General features: G+C 34.1%; 1 protein-coding gene and 1 pseudogene across 1 annotated transcript; both read right to left on the bottom strand.

Moving 5' to 3' along the window:
* Positions 1 to 1,366: 1,366 nt before the first annotated feature.
* LOC131015379 (amino acid permease 8-like) lies at positions 1,367 to 6,324 on the bottom strand (annotated as a pseudogene).
* A 725-nt stretch (positions 6,325 to 7,049) lies between these two features.
* Positions 7,050 to 10,293, bottom strand: LOC131015375 (amino acid permease 8-like). Its single transcript, XM_057943755.1, is given in 9 exon segments — positions 7,050 to 7,327; positions 7,329 to 7,475; positions 7,477 to 7,596; positions 7,791 to 8,012; positions 8,093 to 8,232; positions 8,391 to 8,608; positions 8,711 to 8,804; positions 8,915 to 9,142; positions 9,999 to 10,293. Coding segments are annotated over 9 exon segments (1,446 nt in total). The 5' UTR covers positions 10,111 to 10,293; the 3' UTR covers positions 7,050 to 7,162.
* Between the last annotated feature and the right edge of the window lie 6,363 nt (positions 10,294 to 16,656).

Below are 16,656 nucleotides of genomic sequence, written 5' to 3'. Positions count from 1 at the left end.
TCAATCGGCAATTTGCTGCTAAACTAACTAATATTGAGTGTGTGAATAACTAATATGGAGTGTGAATGTGATTTTATTAGCTTCAAAGACCACCATCACCATCCAGATAGGATCCTCTGTCCCACAATTTAATGTGTACCACCGTATACCACTCTTAATTTGTCTATTTTATAATTATTTGTTGTAAAATAAAAAATATTATTATATTATGAACTCTAATTAATATTTATAACTAAAAATTGAAATTTAAAAAAAATTATATACCCTAACTTTGAATTAATTAACCCAAATAATCAATTATTAATTCGAGTAAATATAAAAAAATAATTATAAACCCTAATTGGATGAGTGAATCCTTGTTAATTATCTTCTTATTATATTAAAGCATAATAAATTAAAATTGAAGAAAATATAATTAAAAATTATAATAAATTAAGAGTGGTACACGGTGATACACACTAAATTGTGGGACGGATGATCCCATGTGCCATCCCCATGTGTTAGCCCAAAAATATGTTTAGCCGGCTCAGCCCAACCCGATTCTATGTGTTGCCCATCGAAGCTTGGGCCCGACATTATATATCTTAGGTCGGGGTGGCCCGATATTATACTCTCTTTCATCGACAAAAAAATTATCACTTTGATTTATAATACCAAAATCCACACAACACTACTCATATTTAAAGTGGAATTTTTACTCTAGTAAAAACTCTACTCATATTTTATTAAAATTTCTATCATTCATAATATAACCAAGTTTTTGCATATGAAGTGAGTATATCATTAGCCCATGGAAGCCTGAAATAACAATGTTATTGCTTGATATCACTAGAGTATCCTTAGTGATGATACCCATTTTGCACTAACCTTCTTTGAAAAATAGCAATGGCCCTAACGTGGATTTTGAGTTGGATTAAATGCATTTGGAAATATTTTATATACTTTTTACGTATTTATTAATTAAATTTAATACTTTATACTATTTGTTGCATGTACCATCATGCTAACTCCTAGCTACAAGTGTTTTTGAGAGAAAATAGCTCAAACTTTTGGCATATTAAGCTCTTTCGAATCCTCTTTTCCACAATTTACTGTATGACACCATGTTCCACTCCTAATTTCTCTATTTTTTTTCAATTTTAATTTATTATATTTTAATATAATTTTAAGATAATTAACTAGACTTCACTCATCCAATTAAGATTTATAATTATTTTTTATATTTATTTTATTTAATAATGAATTATTTGGGTTTCAATTTTTAGTGACAAATATAGTTTATTACCATTATAATAATTTTTTTTATTTTTATAACAAACAATTATAAAATAAAGAAATTAAAAGTGAGGCGTTGATACACAATAAATTATGGAACAAACGATCCTAATCCATTCCCATCCGCTTTCTCATTCATTCATTACTGCAAAAGCAACACAAAAACTACATAATAACTAACAAGCAAATCAATCCCTTTGCAATCTATTCCTCAAACTTAAAAGGCGCAAAGGACTTAAGTCCCCTGTTGAGGCCTTCAAGCGCGCCGCACGCGGCGGCCACGGCGACGAGCAGGCAGCCGACGTTTAGCGCCTGATGGCCGAACCACCGCCACGTGTGCCACGGGATCTTGTTCTTGGTGATGTACAACTCTATGGGAAAAAACACTGTGAGAGGCCAATACCCCACAGCCCCAAGCAAGGCAAGAATGTCGTTGAAAAAGGGCATTATCAATGAAACTAGTGTTGCAAGAGCTACAAACGCAGTCCTCCATATCAATCTGAAGAAATTTATGCTCAACTTGTGTTTGCCAAAGCCAATGCCAATGTTGAATTCTGAGTTGATGAACTTCGATTTTGGGAATGTCCTTCGGCCCCATTGCTCGACCGCCTTGAAGATGGGCTGCGCGCAGACCTATAAAAATGGACAACGAACGAACGGATGATCAGTGCGTCGTGCAGTGGCGGAGCCAGACTTTTAGTTTCAGGGGGTCTATAGTGTGAATATATGAAAATTGCAAGGGTGATAGCTACTGAAATTATTTTTAAAAATGGACTAAATAGATATTTCGTTGATGAACGAAAAAAAAAAAATAGAAATATGTTTAGTTGCCGAAGGAAGCAGCTAGTACATACATATAAAAAATTCGGGCATATAATGTAAAGTTTCGGGCAACATCTGTTCCTTTAAAAATGTGGTATATAACTTTATATCGCCTTATGATTTATGAAATAAATATTATCATCCTAACCAAATAAGATAGAATATATGATTCTCATTTTAAGTGATAAATTTATACCTCGTTATACTACCTCTTATAGATGAAAGTAACCACACTTTAGATAGGAACCAAATGCCCGAGTGCAACACGTTATATCTCATGAATGGATATTATTATCATCCAACAATAAGATATAGAAATATGAGATTTAATGATAATTATATCGCTTATACTTCCCGCATAAGATGCCCACTCTTATAATAGTATAATAGGTTTATGACCTGATATGCCCCGAATAGGTGCAGCACGACGCTGGCGTTGGCGAGATCGACCAACCAGAAGGCTCGTAGAAGCCGTTGAGCATATTTCCCGGTGCGTTGTTTCCGAATGCTGCGTAGCCGATGCAACCACACATCATGTAGAACACCGTCGTCGTCGCCACGGCAACGGCATTGGCCTTTTTCATCACTACGTTTTCAGGAGGTGTTGATTTTAGTGTATCCTTAATCAAAACAAGCCAAGAAAGCACATTACGAGATGTCACGAGAGTAACCATGAACTCATTAATTTGTTTAATGAAAAAAAAAAACGGAATTTTAAATTAAACTAAAATGAAAGAAATAGAAATAGAAGAAAAAAATTAATGTTTTAAATAAATTCGCCTCGAATTAAAATTCCATCAACAATTCATCACTTGATTATTTCATTTTATTTTATTTTTACCTGAATTTCAATCAAGATTATAGAATAACTGTAGGCAAAAGCAATGTCACCAAATGCTCTGAACATTCTCCACATCTTCTGAGCTTGTGACAAACCTATGCCTATCTCGATACCACCAAGGCTGGTCCATCCTCCTTTCCCTACAACAAAATCAAATTAATATGGAAAAATATCATATTATGTCACAACATTTTGACCTTTTTTCGCCCCTATGATATCACTTTTTTTTTTTAACAAATTGATTCATTATTCCATAACCAGGCCGTGATATTTCAGGCCCTTTTAAAGAAATGAAATTTTGATATTATTATTGTTAGCTAGCTAGAGATAACGTATAATTACGTGGTGAGACAATTTTAATCTATCAAGTGTAATATAGTTATTAAAATAATTCAGATCTTTCTAGCATTTTGAGAAATAAAATTATTAATAACATTTTGAAGATCATGTGTTTCATATATCTCATTTTCAATGCATAAAATTCTTCTATTGAAGTTAAAGTAACTTATATAGTTAACAATAACACTAAGAATTATTAGAAAATTAATACTAAAATTAATAGAACATTAATTTTAATAAAAGTATTTTTTTTATTATTAATAAACTAAAGAATTTCACCAATCAACTTTATTCTAATAATAGCATATTAATACAACTATTTTCAAAATTTAGGGCCCCTCACTTTTGGGCCCTTGATTCATGATATTTGACATGTCACATGGATTTTCCTATGTTGTCATTAATATATTATACAAATAAATATTGAAACTATGTCACAAAATATGATAATATTTTTGGCAATTGATGAAGAGAGAATTTAACCTGAGACAACTTTTGCAAAGGCGAGAGCTGCGCCTATGGCTGAATAGGCGAAAGACATAACAGCTGCAAATAGAGAGAGGAAGGAGAGTTTATCAAAGTTTGGGATTTGAGACAAGAATATCTCAAGAATTCCCATCCCAATCATGTATTCATTGTGAGACACTTTGCATTTAGCATCATGCCCTTTACTGTGATAGCAGTCTGATTTTTGAATCGCCCTATAATTCATCAAAAATCATTCAATCAAAATGAAATAAAATAAATCAAATTGCACATTAATTAATTAACTCAACAATAATCTCATTTATTTATCATACGCTATGCTTATCGCTGTTGTGATGGTGTAACCGACCAGCAATCCAGCTAAGATGGCGTATTGAACCGTGGCACACACTCTATACATCGCCGGACCTAAATACCCAAGTAATAAATAAATAACAATAGGATAATAAATAAATATCCATCTTTGTACAAATTAAAATGAGAAAGAAAAAAATTAAGTGTATATATTTATTTAATGGGTTAACGATATTTTGTGTTTTTAAGTTTCATCATTTCTTAAAAAATTACTCCAATTTACGTTTTCACTTAAAAAAGATTGATCTTTATCTCGTTTTACGGAATCCAACGATAGAATAATGAGTCGTCTAGTCAAAATCTGCATAAAATTACAGAAAATTCTAAACCCTAAGAATCTAGTGGAATGACTCGACATTAGTCTGTGGCCGGATTTCGTAAAATTTGAAGGAAATCAAAATATTTTAAAATTGAAGATTTTTGAAGTGAAAATGTGGCCGGATTTTGTAAAATTGAAGGAAATCGAAAAAAAATTAAAATTGAGGATTTTTAAAGTGAAAAAAAGTAAATTAAAGACGTTTTTTTTTTAACAAAACACACAAAGTTGACGACACAAACTATGATTAACTATTTATTTAAATTACCAAGATTGCGTTTGACGACTTGTGTGTATGTATGGCAAGGGGAGCCATTGGGAGCTCTATAGCAATCAGCTAGCAGATTCGATGTGTATAAGGTGACCGCGGAGAAGATGACGAGAGTTGTGACGCCGGCGATCCATCCTAACTGCGCCACGCCCCAAGCTAGCGACAGAACTCCCGAACCTATCACTGCCGTAATAATGTGTGCACTCGCGGTCCATAGAGTGCCTAATTAAGGGACGGACGCAGAAAATTAGTTTTACCGCAGCTAAAATATCAAATATAAGATAACTTTTTTTTTATAACAAAATGGTTGGGGGTGCTAGAATCCTAGTAACCCCCGTGTCCACCACTAGCTTAATTTACAATGAACGTATTCAATTAAATCAATTAAATTGGTGAAATGATGCTTGTCAAAGATAATCCAAAGGGGATAAAATTATCGAAAATTTTCAATGATGAGTGAGTTATATAAGTGTAAGTTTCGATAAAATATTGAAAGTACAAAAAAAAATGTTTTGGTTCGGGGGGGCTGAAGCTCCCCCAACATTAGCTTGCCTCTAACTAGAGAGGTGTCAAATTTGGTCAGCCCGGCCCGAAAAATGATGAACCCCATGCAAATTTGGGCCCAATCTAAAAGTTTAAGCTTCCATTTTGAAATGGCCCGTATATTTTGGGTGGGATTGGGCTGCATTCTTTGGTGGCCCCATGCATAATAATAATAATAATAATAATAATAATAATAATAATAATAATAATAATAATAATAATAATAATAATAATAATAATAATAATAATAGTTTTGTTTTATCTAGATAAACATTTCTTTTTCTTCGTTTTGTTAAGCTCAACAGTGAAAATCTAGACTTTGGAAATCAAATCTTATGCGCTTAGTTTTCTTGATTTTTTTTTCTCACGAAATTTGAGGCAGATAGCATTAATATAGCAAAAAGAAATTCTATCGATATAGAAAAAAATGTAGAATAATAGTCACTTTTAACTATTATATCCTTACACTATTTACGCAAAATTTTCTCATAATATGAACCAACTCATAAGAATTCACAGGAGAAAAATTAATTTTTATGCCATTTCTTGAAGGAAGAAGAAGAAGAAGAAGAAATTATACACACCACAAACTAAAAACTAGAAATAAAAATAAAATATAACAAAAACTCAAATGTAGGATTACAAAATTAAGGATGGAGCAAAATGTGATTCTAAATTTTCTCAGAGGAAAGCAGAAAAAATATTTTGATGCAAATCTCTCAAAGTCCTCGACTGCAAATAAATTTAAAAACGATAAAAATAATTTACCTAAAAAATAATAAAAATAGTATTCTATACCTGTCCTCTTAGATGCATTTTGAAATTTACCAGCTTCCAATCCAGATTCAATGCCTTCATCTAGTGCATTCTGATCTCTAACCCCTTCCATAAATTACTACCAAAAATAACGAGCTGCAAAAATAATTCACTTTAACATAAACACAATTAAAATAAATTTACTGTCCCTAAAAAAATTAATCTAATAATAATATAGCAAGGCCACTATGCTCGAATAGAGTAATAGCAGAAATATCTGAATTTGATGAAACTAGGTTTATAAGTAGAAGATGCTTTGAGCACAAGCTTGATATCTTTTATAGGTAGAATATCAAATCTACAATGATATAGTATAACAGAATTGGACCCTTTTTTAAGGGTAAAATAATATCACCTTTTGAATTGGTAGATTCTGTTTAGGCAGTGGACTAGACTAAGCAATAAAAGATAAGTCAATTGTTGTTAATTTTGTAATTTAAATTTTTTTTGTTGCGATATATGTGGAGTTCGTAGCTCATAATCTGTTGTAAGTTGTAACGCTTAAAAATGAATTTATTTATCTAAATTTATTTTACATAAATCATATCGTATTTCATATAAAACCACAGTACTACATTATTCAATCAAAATTTTAATTGAGTGCTATAGTAAATTAGGTATGTAAAAGATTAGGAAAATAAAGCCATTAGGCCTAACTATAGTTGAGAAACAACCGAGGGTAAGGTGATGGCTCCCAACATAAAATAAATCTTCTTTTTACTATATTCAAAGGCATATATCAATCATTCCACATATATTAATTTTTCTTTTCTTTCGGAATTTTGAAAAATAAAATCACAAAAATGACGTCATCTTTATCAATCCATGTAAGCTTCAATTCAGCACTCCAGCGATCGATTTTTTTTTTTTTTGAAAGGACGAAATTGTAAAAATTGAAAAGATGGTGAATTAATTCATCTTACATCAAAAGTGACGTTGAAATTACAATTTTGAAACAGTTCGTAATTTTATTTGCCGAAATCCAATTTTCTTTTCTTGAACTTATTTCACATTTATTTCCAACCTTACTAGTTCAAATTTTGAGCCCGAATTCACAATCATACAAATTACAGAAAGATCCATTACAAGACGGAACAACCTACTCCTTAACCTTGAAAGGCTCGTAGGTCTCGAGCGACTTCCCGAGCCCTTGGAGCGAGCCGCAGGCCGCGGCCACGGCCACGACCAAGCACACCGAGTTGATGAGCTGGAGGCCGAGCCACCTCCGAGTCCACCTCTGAACTCGGTTCTTGGCAATGTACATTTGCTATGGGGAAATACACTGTCAAAGGCCAATACCCTATTGCCCCTAGCAAAGCTAAGACATCATTGAAAAAGGGCATCAACAAAGCAACAAACGTTGCAAATATCACAAACAAGCTTCTCCATATCACTCTAAAAAAGTTGAGGCTAAACACAAGCCTTTGCTTTTTGTCAGAGGCTCACGGTGTACTCTCCGGTCACCAGCACCGACCTCGGCCACCTCCTCCTCGCCCACGATTCCACGACACTATAAATAGGTTGTGCAAATACCTAAAGAAGAACATAAGCATTGTCAAAATATACATTTATTGTCTTCGAATAGGAACTTCTAATCATGAAAACAGTGAAAACACTGCACTGAACGTATAATATTATCGTAGTGCAAACTACTTTACATGTTCAGTGACGATAAAAAGTTTCTATTTGAACCCTTCTCTATATATATGAGAATGATCATATTGTACCTGATATGCTCCAACTAGGTGTAGCACAATGCAGGCGTTGGCCACATCGACCAGCCAGAAGGGCTCGTAGAAGCCCGTTAGTAGATTCCCCGGGGCATCGTTGCCGAATGCAGCATAACCGAAGCAGCCACACATCATGTAGAAAGCTGTAGTAGTTGATACAGCAACAACATTGGCCTTCTTCATCACTTGGTTTTCAGGGGGGCTTGCTTTTAGTGTATCCTAATGATTTAATTATGCAAACATTTTTAATTCTAATGTTTGAGATATGCAGCATATCTATCAAGAAATTAATTTTTTACCTGAATTTCAACCAAGATTTGAGAATAAGTGTAAGCAAAAGCAATATCACCAAAGGCTCTGAACATTCTCCAAAGCTTCTCAGCTGCTGTGAGACCAGCTCCGATTTCTATACCGGTGAGCGAGGTTCTTCCCCCGTGCCCTGCTCGACCAAAGAAACTCCGTTACTAACGCAAAAATTTTCAAATAAACGAGGCGTGATCAAATAATATGATCTCGTCATTCACAGCAGATAGCAAACAGGAAGCTAATAGTCTAATAGGCTCATCAAAATGTGAGTTAATTTCAAGATCATTTCACCTGAAACAACTCTTGCAAAGGCGAGTCCTACGCCTATAGACGAGTAAGCAAAAGACATGACAGCTGCAACGAGAGAGAGCAACGACAGCCTATGGAAGTTGGGGATTTGGGACAAGAAAATCTCAAGAACTCCCATTCCTATCATATATGGATTGTGAGAAACACTGCATAAAACCTCATGGCCTCTGCTATGGAAGCAATCCGATTTCTGTATAGCCCTGCAATACACCAAAGCATAAAAGATCGTCTCACAACGAAGATCAACACCACCTACACGACAGAATACATGAGATTTTAGACGAATTTTTCAGCATACTTACGCCATGCTTATTGATGCTGTGATGGTGTATCCAATCACCATACCGGTTAAGTTCACATATTGAACCGTCCCACAAAAGATATACATCCCTCGACCTAAAATAAATCGAGAAAAAAAATGTAACATATAGAAAAGTTTCAAAATGAAACAAGAAAAACTATATATGACTATATGAGTGTTGTGATTTTTCATTCTTTTTCATTACCAAGGTTGTTTTTGACGACTTCCTTGTAAGTATAGTTGCGTTTCCCAGTAACTGGAGAGCGATAGCAATCTGCGAGGAGACTAGAAGTGTATAATGTGATGCCGGAGAAAATAACAAGAGTCGCAACACCGGCAATCCATCCAAGCTGTGCAACTCCCCATGCTAGTGAGAGAACTCCAGAACCTATGATTGCTGTAATAATATGTGCACTTGCAGTCCAAACGTTACCTATTTCGACAACACGAGAATGTATGTTACTTCAACTGTAATGTGTAATGCATATGTAAATGTAATCTTAGATGGAATCATATGTGCACTTGCAGTTCAAATGATTCATATTTAGACAACACAAATATGTAATTTCAAGTGTTCTGTAATAATGCATATGTACGCATAATTTTTGATCTAATAATATGTGCATTTGCAATCCAAAAAGATTCCTATTTAGACAACACAAATATGTAATTACAAGTGTTTCTGTAATAATGCATATGTAAGCATAATTTTAGTTGTAATAATATGTGAACTTGCAGCCCAAATGATTCCTATTTAAACAACATAGATATGTAATTTCAAGTGTTATTATGTAATAATGCATATGTAAACTAATTTTCTGCTTCTTATATATATGGAGTGGTAATCAATTTTCAATATACTTTTTTTTGTTCAAGTATCATAATTGCTCTGTAAGTTCATAGGCATCATGAATTAGTAGAATTCTCTTTTTTTTTTTTGAAATATACTAGTAGACTTCTTTTTTATTCTTGCATTTTATGGAAGAATTTGAGGTGTGCAGAGCAGGAAGCAGATCATCTTTTTCTATTTTAGCACTTCAAATTTTGAATTTTGAAAATTTAAGACAGAAACATTACATCAAAGTTAAGAAGCCATCTTCATTAATTCTAAAAGAAACATATTATTCTAACAAATGTGCAAAAGGCCAATAAATGAAGAAATTAACAACACCATAAACTCAAACAGAGATAACAGAGTGAAAATCTTCATGGAAATAGTTCAAGAAAACAAGCAAAACATGCAAATGTAATTTTTTAAAGTAAAAAAGGATTTTAGTAGTGTGTTTTACCTGTTCTCTTAGGCTTCCCATCATCATCAAACTCTTCATTTCCAACTTTCTGAATTTCCAAACCAGATTCTGAGCTCTCAACTTGAAAAATCTGATCTCCAAATCCCTGCATTATTGACTTGTACTTTCTCAACCTTCACTAAAATAACTAACTTTTTTTTAATTATGCTTTTGCAAGAAATTTTGAAACATGATCACAAAAACATGCATGTTAGCCTATTCTATAATTTTGGACTTAAACTCAGATTTTATAGCCCTGCATGCACCAAATATATGATACTATTCCATAATCCCAAAAAAAAAATGAAAAAAGGGTGGAAAAAAGTAGAATTTGAGCAAAATCTGAATAAAGGTGAAAAGTTGAAGAGGTGGGTTTTTTTATATTTACTTTATTTTATTTTAATAGAGGATTTAGGGAAAATATGGAAAAATCCATATCAAAATTCTCAATATTTGTTGACTATTCTTCCTTTGTGTTTTCAAGATTGGTGATAATTTATGACTGGCAGTGAAAGGTGAGACAAGTGTAAAGCACATATAATCTTTATTGCTAAAATGGAGAATCATTTTCTTTATTTTTATAGTGGAATGAGATTTTGAATGTGCTCCAACTACCTATTTATTAACTACAGAGACAAGAAGTAACTAATTTTTATTTTTTTTTAATAATTATCTGTGTTGGTTTCACCATAAATGGCTTATAGTCTTATATATATATTGTCTTTATTCAGCCAGAGAAGATTTTCCGAGTGTTCGAATACTTCCAGAAATTATAATCTATATAGGTGTCAACCATTTCCAAGAAAACTGATGAAAATAAATGCTCAATTTTAATTGTTAGTATTATATATCTTGAGTTAAAAAGTATATATTCTGGAGAAATCAATATTTAGCTTAGTTGTTCATTACATATTGGTATCATACGTTCGAGATTGATTTCAATTCAACTTATTCGTATTAATGAGAAAAACCTCAGATTATTATTTTATTTTATTTTTTTAAAAAATGTGTTTCATGGTTGATTTATTTGACAAAAAAAAAGTTTTACTAGTTAATGGATTGGTTTTTTTTTTTTGGGGATTGGGATAAGTTTTACTAGATTCTTGTACATATGTTACCAACCAAAAATGGGTTGGTGAGCAAGGTGAAAGTAGCAATTGCAAACTCTCTCTCTCTCTCTCTAATTTTATGAGGGAATGGGGTCAAGGTATATTAATTTGGGTGGTCATTATTTAATGCTACACAAAGCAGGAATGCAATGATGTATAATCTTGTAATTGGAGAATAAGCAAGATACGATTACCTAAAATTTTAATTCGATAAGTATGATAACTTATTATATTTGCCTTTGACGACAAAAAAAACAATTTTTTTTAGCTTTCTTCCTATAAATAATTACAAAATCTATAGTAGCATTGGACCAATCAAAAGTTTCAGAGGCTCTTCAACTTTGTATAATAGTGTAATTTCATTCCGTCACAACTTCTTCGTGCCTTTGGATGAGACTATGATAGTCTAAATGGGGAGAAATAAAATGCAAGTTGAAGGGAACTTTTTCTTGGAAATAAGAAGATTGCGGTATTATAATGCGACAAAAATATAGAAGATCAGAAATTATAATGAACTAAATAATATTGAAAAATACAAGAATGAAATCTATAGGAAAATGGAGCCGAGTCGAATCCTCTATCCGCAAGACGAGATACGTCCCGATAGTGCTCACGATTTGGCGTGTCATCTCCAAAGATAAAACGGCTTCATCTCGTGGATAGCAGCACCGCAAACCAACGAGCTCCGACGAACTGGAATGAGGCGAGAACAAAGCTCTTAGACTATATGAATAGCAGAGAGAATGCTTGTATGCTGAAAATTTGGACAATTTCGTAGGATGTCATGCATGGTGTGACTGTCCTATTTATAGGCAACAGTCCTGCCAGTCCACTCATGGAGGAGTTATGACAATAATAAATTCTCATTAAGGGACTTTCATAATGACGGACGTTACATGTTGTGGGATTGTAACTGCCGAGTCAACAGCTATGTGCACGCATGGGCCCAACAGATTGGGCTTCGTTCCTTTTTGGGCCAAGAATCATTTGGTCCAAAATTATAAGTCATTGGGAGCTAAGGCTTGGCCCAAAGGCCACTCAAAGACCAATTGCCAAGATCCAAGTCTAAGACCAAGGCCGAGACGCTTCGTTCTTTTTTGGGCCAAGAATCATTTGGTCCAAAATTATAAGTCATTGGGAGCTAAGGCTTGGCCCAAAGGCCACCTAAAGACCAATTGCCAAGATCTAAGTCTAAGACGAAGGCCGAGACGTCGGTTGCCGGGTGGACAGCGACTGCGGCAGCATGCGCGTGGGCTTTGCAACCCATCACTTGTGCATACAATTTTATTACATGTACTGATGTAATAACATCTATAATTTCTTAATTATCATTCACAAATCAATGTGGGATAGACATTAACATCTCTTTAATGCTTATCATTTTCCCATAACTTCATATTTCAAGTACCCAATTTTGATTATTTATTTCTCATTCACCGGAAATCAGTTTTGAGTAAGTAAATAGACTACGATCATCTACTCGAAACGTAGATTGATCCTGTACCATTTAATTTTGTTAAATTAAATATTTGCGGTACTTAAAAATTAGCCAAACATTGGTCAACTCAATAACCAATTTCCTACACTTTTGCGATGTATCAATTATGTATCATCATTCATCAGTTCATTTACAGTAATTATGTGCCTTTAAATGAACATTCTAAAAACATCAAATTGAAGAAAAAGAAGTCTTCCGCTTCCCAACTAAACTTGACAAGAGCAATGAGTAATTTCTTATTGATGAACAAATAATTTTAAAAATCATGTGACGATAGGCTCGAATCTAATTTTTTTTTTATCTTAAACATTAATCACTTAGCATTACACCACTACACACATGCACATGTAATGAGTCATGTTTTTCAAAATTCAAACACAAATATTTTGGCTGCGAATAAGTTTCTGATGCTATTCCTAAAGAGTATGTGCATTCCTAGATATGTAACATAGACAACAACGGCACTTTCTCTTCTTGGGTTGGATTCATATTCAAGAAGTAGCCTAAAATTTATGAAATAATACATAATCTTAAATAAGCCAAAGTTCAATGAAGAATGCCTAAATGTAAGAGAGAAGAAATAAGGCCATGATTTCATTGAACCTAACCCATCTTAAATATCCCTAACTCGCTATCCAATAACATAAACAATTGATTCGTATGGATAAAATTAGTGGAAATGCCTAACACTACACAACTTTGTGAAATTGATACCAAACTACACACCTTTTGAAGATGTTACACCACAAGGCAAACACCATCAATTTCTAACCTCACACTCTAAGTGTTAGTCTAGACTATTTACCATTGTTGATTGATATAAATGCAATATATGTATAGATGGAAGTATTATTTTTCATGTACTATTTGTATAAAAGTTGATATTTATGCACTAGCAATGTCTCTAAAAAAATTACTAGTATTGAACTATGAGTAGAGGAACCTTTTGTTACTCAAATATATGACACCTCTTTTTAAACAAATTCACCAAAAACTTGTAATTAATATTAAATCCGAACCGAACATGCCTAAAATCGAATAAAACTGAATTGAAATATTTCGGTTCGGTTTCGGGTATAACCAAATAATCGAAATAAATACACAATGTATTTTCTAAAGTTTAAATAACTAATTAACATTCAATATACAAGATTTGAAATCCGTAAAAGATAATAATCCAAAATTTCAACACATCTTAACCTAAAAGACTTTGTATCAAACACGCTGATGTGTGAAAATTCGTAATGCAAGTCCAATATCTTAGCAACCTCTCAATAAACACAATGTAAAAGCACTTGCTTCAACAACATATGTAAGCATAAATGGAAGAGGTAAAGCTATCCTAGAGGCGGAGGTACATCGCGTCCCCTAGATACCTTGGTTTCTTCTTATCACTGGACCATTGCGTCCCATAGATACTTTGGGTTTCTCCTCATCACTGCTGGACAAAGGTCCGAACGCATCGTGTCCTTTAGATACCTTGGGTTTCTTCTTATCCCTGGGCCAAGGGGCAACCTTCGCGTCCATAGAAACCTTGGGTTTCTTCTCATCCTTAGGCTGCAAACACATCGTGTCCCATAGATAACTTGGATTTCTCCTCATCACTAGAAGAAGGTGCAAATGCATTGTGTCCTCTAGATACCTTGGGTTTCTTATTATACTTGGGCCAAGATGCAACCTTCGCGTCCATAGAAACCTTGGGTTTCTTCTCATACTTGGGCGAAGGTGTAAACGCATTGCGTCCCATAGATGTCCCATAGATACCTTGGGTTTCTCCTCATCACTACTGGACGAAGGTACAAATGCATCGCGTCCACTAGATACCTTGGGTTTCTCCTCATCACTGCTGGACAAAGGTGCAAACGCATCGTGTCCCCTAGATACCTTGGGTTTCTTCTTATCCCTGGGCGAAGGTGCTACCATCGCGTCCATAAAAACCTTGGGTTTCTTCACATCCCTGGGCGAAGGTGCAAACGCATCGCGTCCCATAGATACCTTGGGTTTCTCCTCATCTATGGGCGAATGTGCATCACGTCTCATAGATACCAGCATAGGATCTACCTTCTGCCCGGCCTCTTTGAGGATATTAACGAGGCCCTCAAAAAATCTAGCATCAGCAGTAATGAAGAGAGTGTATGCAGCACCTTTAACTCTCCCAGCTATTGTAATACGGCGAAGATAATCCTCTAGAGATTCAGGAAAGCCATAATTAATGACGTAGTTCACATCCTTGACATCTGCAAAGCTCAAATGAGTCAGAAGGCCCTGCCACAATCTCTTCTATGTGATATTTGAATTTATCCAACAAACGTGATCTAAATGCTATGACAAATACCTAGATGGCGAACTGAGACATCTGTGGCAATCATTAACTAACTCTTCCCAGTGATCCCGACAAAACCCATTCTCGATCAGCTTGATACATGTCTTCATGAATAATTATTCTTGGCCAAAAATTGAATCTGAGCTCCCCGAAAATCTGAAGACATGATTCTATAGTTTCCATAAAAATGAAAATTTGGCAGCCAAACTTCATGTCCTCTAGCAATTCCACTAATCTGCATTTGTGATATAATTAAAGTAAATCAAACACGATACATAAATTTCAAACATTAAAAACTAACTTAAACATAGCACATATTTGACCATAATTCTTGTATTTTTCATCCTCAAATACAACACAAACATGCTAGCAAATTCCATGATTGGCTTTCACATCTTGTCAGCCAATAATTACCTTTTAAGAGAAGGAAGCGGAAGAACAATTAAAAAATATCATTTATTGGTTATAAAGCATAAAAATAGAGGCATTACTTCAAATGGATCAATAAGAGTTCTCTGAGCAAGTTGCTCGAGCTCCTTCGACCATGCCTCACTCCAGTACGATGTTTGGCAATCCTAGCAGACCTGATCATAAATTTTTTGAATATGAGACTCAAAACCCATGTCTAACATCCTGCGTCATCCACGACCAAATACGTTACAAATCGCAAATTGATAATGTTGGGTTCAGATTCCAACATATCAATCAGACTTTCTGGCGTAGCGATGATACCTTCAACACTTACAAGACAATCATGGCTATTGTTAGCATAAAACACAATTAAAAGAAGTCAAGTTGAGCTTATCTCCACCTACCTTTTTCGAGATCAACAACTACTTGACTCTTAGGGAGACTTTTCTATATGCATGCACTGTTTTTTTTCGCCACTGTACCGTATTTAGTCGCTTCCAGTACTAAAACTTTTAGAGTTGTTTGCCAAACTAACAAGAAAACACATAATATTTAAAGAAGATTTCTATAATGAACAATACAAGTAATTGAAAACTATATCCACATATGTAGTTGCTTACTATAGTACAACATGGCTTGCTCTGAGGGCGGACGATACTGGGTCCAAAAATTTGAGGACCCCAATTTTTTACTAATGTATATACTAAAAAATACTATTAAACAACATAATTTATTATCAAATCTATATATAGTACTCCCTCCGTCCCATTATTAATGGTCTGGTTTTCTTGTTGGGCTGTCCCAAAATGGCCTGTTTATATTTTATATATGCATGCATTGTTTCTTTTCGGCATTGCACCATATTTAGTCGCTTTGAGTACTAAAACTTTTAGAGCTGCTTGCCGAACAAACAAGAAAATGCATACTCCCTCCGTCCCATTAAAAGTGGCCTATATTCCATTTTGGGCGGTTCCACTATAAGTGGCCTATTTCCACAAATGACAAAGTTTAACCCTTCAAAAAGTGTGGACCCTACCACTTTTAACACATTTATACCTTCTTCTTAATTCTCGTGCCGAAAAGTTTTGAGCCACTTGTAATGGGACGAAGGGAGTAATATTTAAAGAATATTTCTATCAACCAATGAACAATAAAAGTAATCGAAAACTATATCCAAATGTATATTTCCTTCAGCGGGGAGAGTGACTGCAAATATGTGGGGGTTTTGCCACTTAATTTTGGAATGAGGGAATCTTGGGAGAGTGACTACAAATATTGGTCGAGAAACTCTCCCTTGCAGTATTACTATGGGTAAAA

The sequence above is a fragment of the Salvia miltiorrhiza genome, chromosome 3 (assembly GCF_028751815.1).
Source record: "Salvia miltiorrhiza cultivar Shanhuang (shh) chromosome 3, IMPLAD_Smil_shh, whole genome shotgun sequence".
Lineage (NCBI taxonomy): Eukaryota > Viridiplantae > Streptophyta > Magnoliopsida > Lamiales > Lamiaceae > Salvia > Salvia miltiorrhiza.
Note: the sequence above shows the minus strand (reverse complement) of the source record. Positions and strands in the feature narration are given on the sequence as shown.